Raw genomic sequence first — 7752 nt, forward strand, 5'->3', positions numbered from 1 at the left:
ATATATATATATATATAACATTATCATAATATGCATGTCGTAGGTATTAGGCCTATATAAAGATAAGAAAGTCAGTACAAATAAGGCTGTTTTGGAAAAATGCGATAATCCAATATCGAATCTGGTGATTTCATGGCGGAAACTGAGTGCAACAAAAACAAAAGTATAGTTATAGAATAAATAAAAATTTATATATTTATCTCAGTATGCATATGATATTTTGTTATATTATAAAGCTAATAATACTCTTTTTTATTAAATTTAGCCAGAGAATATATATATAATTCTGTTATATATTATTAATATATCTACGATAATTTTTGCCATATGAATTTCTCTTGTATTTTAATTTCCACTTTTCCTATTTTCAATGAAGAAATTTTTAAGCTATACGAAAATATAATATGAAACAACTAATGATTATGATTAAAATCATGTTATCTGACAGCATTTTTTTGCCTACACAGATCATCCAGCCGTTATTACATTTGGCCCAAAAAGATTCTCGAGTTCGTGGTAATTGCATTACTTGTACAGTGACAGGAAGAGTCTCGATGCACGAACCAAATTTGCAGAATGTACCAAAGGATTTTAGTTATGCAGATAATAATTTCGTATTAAGTGTAAGAATGGCGTTTGTGCCGGCTTTGGGCAACATAATGCTGTCTGCTGATTATTGTCAACTCGAATTACGCCTCTTGACTCACTTTTCGCAAGATTCAATACTATGTGAAATCATGAGGCAACCAGGTGATATTTTTAAAAGTATCACTGCCAAATGGAATAATGTACCAGAAGAAAAGGTATTTTTTGTGATAACGTGATATAACATATATGAATAATATATTATAATTATATACATAATATCGAAAATCTGCATGTACATACTATTATTATTTATTATGTATATATTTCTGAAATTTTGATGTATTACTTATTTATTATTTACGTTTTCGTCGTCTAAATCTTTAGGTAACGATGGAGATGCGTCAGCGCACCAAACAATTATGCTATGGCATGATTTATGGTATGGGGGTGAAATCATTAGCTGAAAATCTTTGTATAAGCGAAACCGAAGCTCAGGAATTTTTAGAATCTTTTATGAATATGTATCCCGGCATATATAAATGGTTGAACGATGTGCTGGAAAAAGCGCATCGCGTTGCGTATGTAACAACATTACTCGGAAGGCGCAGACAGCTTCCGGATTTAAACAGTACAAAGTCATCTACGAGGGGTGAGTTGATCGTCGCATACTACCATCAAATGTTACATCTTATAAATATTTTAATAACTTATATGTATCGACTAAATTTAGCACAAGCGGAACGACAAGCTGTAAACACAAAAGTACAAGGCTCTGCAGCAGATATAGTCAAAAAAGCTATGATAAATATAGAAGAGAGGATAAGATGCAACTTTCCGGATTCGGCTATTGTATTCCCAGAGATGCATGCCACTCGCAAACTACGAAGCAATAGTCGAGAGATGCAACAAAGAGGCGGTTATTTAGTTTTGCAATTACACGATGAATTGTTATATGAAGTAAGTATTATAATTTAATCTTTTTTTTATCTATCGGTTATTATTTGAATTAATTAAAGTTATTTTAATTTTTTTAGAATATCATATATGTTGTATGCCTATATAAATACAAGATTTAATCTTTTAATGCTATCTTAGGTAAATTTAGCAGATCTGAAAGAGGTTGCTGCAATAATCAGAGAATCAATGGAAAATGTATGCCAACTTACTATACCATTACCAGTAAAAGTCAGAGTTGGGCCTGCATGGGGCGATTTAACCGATTATCAATTTTAGCAGACGGTTCTAATCGCGCGCACATTATTTCATTTTTTTTAAATCGATATTTCTATTTTTATATATTTTTTATAATTAATCATGTTGAAGTATTTATAGATCATGTGAATATTTAGTAGATATATATTTTACATATTCATCTTTTATATTTATGAGAATTGTAAATATTCTAAATTGTTTCTCTTAATTTATATTATTTACACATATTATTTTTACAAAGAATGAAGAATTTGAAATTTATTGAAATCGTAAATAGTTTAGAAAACGAGAGATCTAATATATTCTCTTCTAACTATCCAATTATATTATTACTGTACATTTTATCACATTTTTCTTAATTGATCATTGAAATTATTTCTGAGAAAGAGAAGAGAGATCAGTACCAGTATTTAAAAGTAAAAGTACTTTTTATCTCTTCACATATTTTATATATTTTCAAAAGAAGTTACATATTTTTTTAATTACTTATCTCACAATCCTTATCATTATCATATATTATACATATATTGAAAAATGGAGTTTAGCATGTAATAGAAATTATAAATAGTTTTATATAAAGAATATTTTATAATATATATATCTCTTATGAAATAATATATATATTTCCCTTTCATCCTCATATTTTGTAGAATAGACATAAAAACTATAGATAGTTTTTCAAAGGAATATTTTAAAGTGTTTTTTTAAGTTCTTTAAATAACTTTTTACACTTATAATATATATTAAAAACGATTTAATCTAAAAGATTAAATAAATATTTAAAAGAATGTATATAATCTGATAGAGTAAATTTAATCTATTAAATATAATGATGCATGGTATGAAATATTAGAGCAATCTTCACATTGCTCCAAAATAATATGATGATTATCATTAACAGATGATATGATAATGATATGATTTGTATGGAACGTGCGAAATATGAATTAATATTAAATATGTATGTACGAAAGCAATATCGAGATTGTTTATGAACAATAAATATATTCTTAACAATATAAAATAATTTTTATTAAAATGATGTCATATATATATATATTTGTGCACTAAATTACATCGCAAGGCGGCGCTAACGATTGATGCAGCTTCGTTACCGCCGTTTGCACTATCTGCTGAAAAGTCTCATCCTCTTTGCTAGTCACTTCCAAGTTCAACAAGTCTATATGCGCCTTCTTACCATCCACCGTGACGTAGAGTTTCTCGCCTTTGAATATCTTGGGTACGGAATCCTCGCCAAACATCTCCTGTAGCATCTCTATGAGACATTCCTTGAAGTGCATCCGGTCCATTTTGGTGGGCGCGGGCAGTATCTTCGGCGACTGATCCATTATCTCGGCCTGCAGTATCGCCGTTAGAACGGAATCCGCATACATATCGTTGACTGGCGTCGCTATCCATTCCATCGTGACGATTTTGCCATCGATCGTGACATCAACGTTCTTGAACACCCTCAGCTTCTTGTCGTCTACGACCTCCAGATTACCGGCTATCTGCGTCAGCAGATGCTTCAGCACAGGCAACGACGCGGAGAAGTAGACACTCTGCCTCTGTATAACTTGACTCATACTCATGTCTGTGTACTTGGACAAGTCGCAAGGAGCCAGCATATGATAATTGAAGTTTCTCTTAACCAGCACGCCTGATAACTTTTGTCCTGGTTTAGGAGTCTCCATTGCCAGCGTGCCCATTACCTTGGCGGTCTTCTCACCCCTAAAGTAGAGCTCCACCGCTACCGTATTTCGTGGATTGTGTATCTCCATGGTAGTGTTCGGATCATCTTCGTATTCTCGTTGTAACGCTGCTTTCAATCGGCCCATCTCGTTTTGCTCACCGTGCACCAGCACTACGTGCGGCGGCTTCAAAGTACGTATGAACTCTGATGTTTGTTGATAATCCGTGTGAGCAGAGAACGATATATAATCGACAGACATCTTTAGCGGCAGCTTTTGCCCGGACATAGTCGTGATCTCTTCCGGCTCCGACAGAATAGTCTTGGCCAGTGTACCCTCCACGCAGTAGCCGGCTATTATGACACCGTTCTTCGCGTCTGTACACCAAGACTCGAATAACTCTCTTGACAAACCGCTCTGCATCATGCCGGGTGAGGCCATCACCACGCACGGCCCGATATCCTCGAAATGATCTATCCCCTTCAAATTTGATATATGCTTGAACACGAATGGATTGTTGATGGCTATTTGTCGCCTGATCTTGTCGTTCATGGCGTTTACATATGTTTGGTAAACGGCCATACATTTTTTCGCCAATGAAGACGCATAGTAGATCGGTATTTCATGCAGTTCCGAATGCTGGCTCCAATACTCATCCAAGATGAGAAGGAGTTCCTGTGCCCTTCCCAATGCAAATACAGGTATCAAGCATCGACCGCCACGATTAACAATCTCATGCACAAGATTTGTAAATCTACCCTCTCGATCCTCCCTCTTCTCATGAATGTGAGTGCCGTAAGTGGATTCTGTAATCAGAACGTCTGGATGAATGTTTGGGATTTCGGCAGCCATCAAGTGCCTGTCCTCTTGCCGGCTGAAGTCACCAGTGTACAGGATCTTCACGCCAGCAATCTCAATCATGAACATAGCGGCGCCCAATACGTGTCCAGCGTTGTACGCCCAGAACTTGATCCCAAACACATCTTTCTCCTCGTGGAAGTTGATCGTTTCTATCTTGTCCATACTAGTCTCCAGATCAGATTCCGTGTACAGCATCTGCTCGGTGGCTATGTTGCTCACTTTGATGTAGTCCGACAATAGCCAGCGATAAATGGCCTTGGTGGCGTGCGTCATGAAGCAACGACCCTTGAAGCTTGTCTTTTGGAGAAACCAAGGCAGTGCACCGCAATGGTCCAAATGAAAATGAGAAATTAATAGTAAATCGATCTCATCGGCCTCGACTAGATCGACGAACGGAAGAGCATCCATACCCGATAAACCGGGATGTATGCCACAGTCTAACATAATCTTTTTTCCCTTAAATTCTAACATGATACACGACCTGCCGACCTCCTGGCCCGCGCCAAGCGGGCGGATCGATAACAAGTCACTCTCCTCGGCTGGCACTTGCGTATCGTTCTTCCTTTTCGCCGACATTTTATCGAGACAAAGTCAATTTTTCTCAGAATTATCTTCACAGAGGAATTTCTTAAAATAATTAAGCGGCAATTATTTTGAGGTTACACATTATACAACTATACACAACATTCTCGTATCTTTTCATTGATCAATCAGAATAAAAAAAGCAAAGTGCGTTCATTGGACGAGAACTAGAAAGATTAAATGATTTCAGGGATTTCTGTTATTCAAGTTTCCTTCATGCTGTCATACTAGGGATTTTTTGTCGTTTAAATTTGAATAAATAATATATTCAAATGGACGGAAATTTAAAAAGGATAATAAAATAATAAAAATGCTCGGAAATTCTTCGGAATAGCAAGTAATACTATTATTTAATTAATAATGTAAATTTAGTCTGCTAAATAATTTTTTATACTTACTTTTACCAATATTTCTTCGTTACACAAACGATGATTTTTTTTCAAATACATCCAATTCGAAAAAAATTAATGATTCACAAGAAATTTATAGATATTTATCTACAAAATAAAATTTTTAGTTTTCAAAGTTAAAAAATTGTTAAAGATATTTCATTATCCACAATTAATATTACTTACTATTTCCTTAAAAAATGTCTAAATTACAAGAATATATTAATGAATGTAAAGATGTTATATATAAACTCAATTTGTATTCATCAATTTTCAGGTTTCATAAATTATAACGCAAATTGAATCTTACTTTGCATATAAAAATGTGATCGATTAATTTGAGAAAAAGTTTCAAGTTTTGCATTTTTAATTGTTTTTCCCTTTTCATCTCCAAATTTTTAGTGCTCTATATAATAAAATAATTTTTAAATGTATTTCCTTAAAATAGGATTTTCGTGTGCTTTTTCTTTTTCAATAATATATATGGCATCGATTATATTTAACATTACAAATACGGGGTAATGGTGTACAAACAAAAATTAAAAAAGGGGGACTTATTTAAAAACGTACCTCAATACATAAATTTTATTAAGGTATACATATGTTGATTTATTATTTTTTTTTCTTTTAATGATAATATTACCCTATCTTTTTTTTTATCTGCTTATAGCGTAGATCGAGTTTCGTATGATACTCAATTGCCAAATCTCAATTCATTGGCTCTATTATAAAATAGAACTGATGTACATATTTACATTATTTACAATGACATTCATTACGAATATGTATAATATGAATCGTTTAACTAAACAATTGCACATTTGGACGTCGATGTTGATTACAGGTGGGCTTCTCAAGCTACCTGGAAATTCCATCACGTATCAATTTTTTTTTAAACGAGCTATTTATTGGTATGATTGAGGAGACTATGAGCTTGCATTTGCTACTTATAATGATACATTAATTTTATAAATAGCAGATATATACGATGAATCATATTTAACTAATTTGACAAATAAATGAAAAAGTTTATCAGTGAAATTATCAATACATTTCAATATCTTGTTTATATTTTATTACAAAAAATAATTTAACCCTTTGTGCTTGAATATTGCCTGCAATAGGAATACTATATGTGCAACGATTACAATATTATAAAAGACACGCCACACTGAGTGCTGCAAATGTGATATTTTAGGGATAGATCTTTTTGTGTGTATATGTGTGCAAAATATGAGATAGAGATTTTCATTCAGTAAAAATTTCAAGAGCTTCATTATAACTTTCAAATTTCAACATGCGTCAAATTAGAATTATTATTAAACTAGTAGTCTATTCTTTTTAATGTTTAACAAATAATTAATTACATCCATAAAAAATTTAAATCCTCAAAAATTTCCTTCTTCTCTTCTGTTATTCAAATTGTAAAACGTCAGTTATAACATGAAAATTTTTGTTATAAAAGAAAGTGATAAACATCAAAATTCTTTCGAAAAAAATCTCTCCCTGAAATATTCACACTATTGAAACGCCCTATAGTATTACATATTATTGCAAAGAATTTAATTTAATCTCAGATATTCTAATTTTCTGTCATTTACCCCTATCAAATATGCAATTATAATTGCAAAACGTCACATTTATAAGTTACAAACTTCTCCATATAAAGTTATACATATATACACAATGTTAAATCTCGTCCTATATTAAATATGATGCACAATTCCATTATGAAACCTCGTGGTGAAAATTGAATTCGTTTATTATCAATTACACTTACTTTCATTTTAACTTCCACACTGCACTCGCGAATAGATATTGTAACGATATTCTATAATATATCTATTTTAATGATTTGTGAGTATTCACATTAGACAACACCCTTTTCTTCTTATACCACATTCATATTCGCACTTTTTTTCAGTATGATTGTTTTTATCTGCGCATAGTTTATATCTTCTAAAACTAGCTAAATATCTTCTGTCAAAATTTAATATGTTTTATAACACTTTTTGTATTTTCTTCGATTATCTTTCTTATATTAATTGCCAACAAGTTGTAATTTTAGCTGAGCAATGAATTTTACGATTTCATAGATTTTAGGAATAACATAAAATACTTGCAAATTTTTGCTATACAAAATATCTGATAATGTTGAATGACAAGCACATCGAGTACAAAGGGTTAATATATAATTTAAAACAAATTCTATCATAGTGTATATAACATGCTTTAATTTTTGCACACCACATTAAAATTTTCAGATTGTTATCAAGATATCTATGAACGTAGAGTTATAAGTTTGCATTTTTCTTATACTTTATTAGTCACTCGTCATTGGTCGCCTCTTTTAAAATTAATAATTGGAACTCGTTTTAAAACATAATTTGATTAATATGAAATTAACTAATCGATTATATATATATATA

At 32.0% G+C, this 7752-nt stretch overlaps 2 protein-coding genes across 2 annotated transcripts; one reads left to right on the forward strand and one right to left on the reverse strand.

The window, feature by feature from the left end:
• Nucleotides 1-43: 43 nt before the first annotated feature.
• On the forward strand, nucleotides 44-2392 carry LOC115237240 (DNA polymerase theta-like; the record flags this gene model as incomplete). Its single annotated transcript, XM_029810166.1, has 5 exons — nucleotides 44-163; nucleotides 468-803; nucleotides 973-1237; nucleotides 1319-1545; nucleotides 1684-2392. Coding segments are annotated over 5 exons (1086 nt in total), but the record flags the coding sequence as incomplete, so codon positions are not given.
• A 415-nt stretch (nucleotides 2393-2807) lies between these two features.
• Nucleotides 2808-5054, reverse strand: LOC115237196 (cleavage and polyadenylation specificity factor 73). The gene has a single exon (XM_029810084.1). It carries the CDS (start codon nucleotides 4926-4928, stop codon nucleotides 2868-2870), a length of 2061 nt encoding a protein of 686 aa, XP_029665944.1. The 5' UTR covers nucleotides 4929-5054; the 3' UTR covers nucleotides 2808-2867.
• Between the last annotated feature and the right edge of the window lie 2698 nt (nucleotides 5055-7752).

This window comes from Formica exsecta, unplaced genomic scaffold (genome assembly GCF_003651465.1).
Source record: "Formica exsecta isolate Colony F162 unplaced genomic scaffold, ASM365146v1 scaffold282, whole genome shotgun sequence".
Lineage (NCBI taxonomy): Eukaryota > Metazoa > Arthropoda > Insecta > Hymenoptera > Formicidae > Formica > Formica exsecta.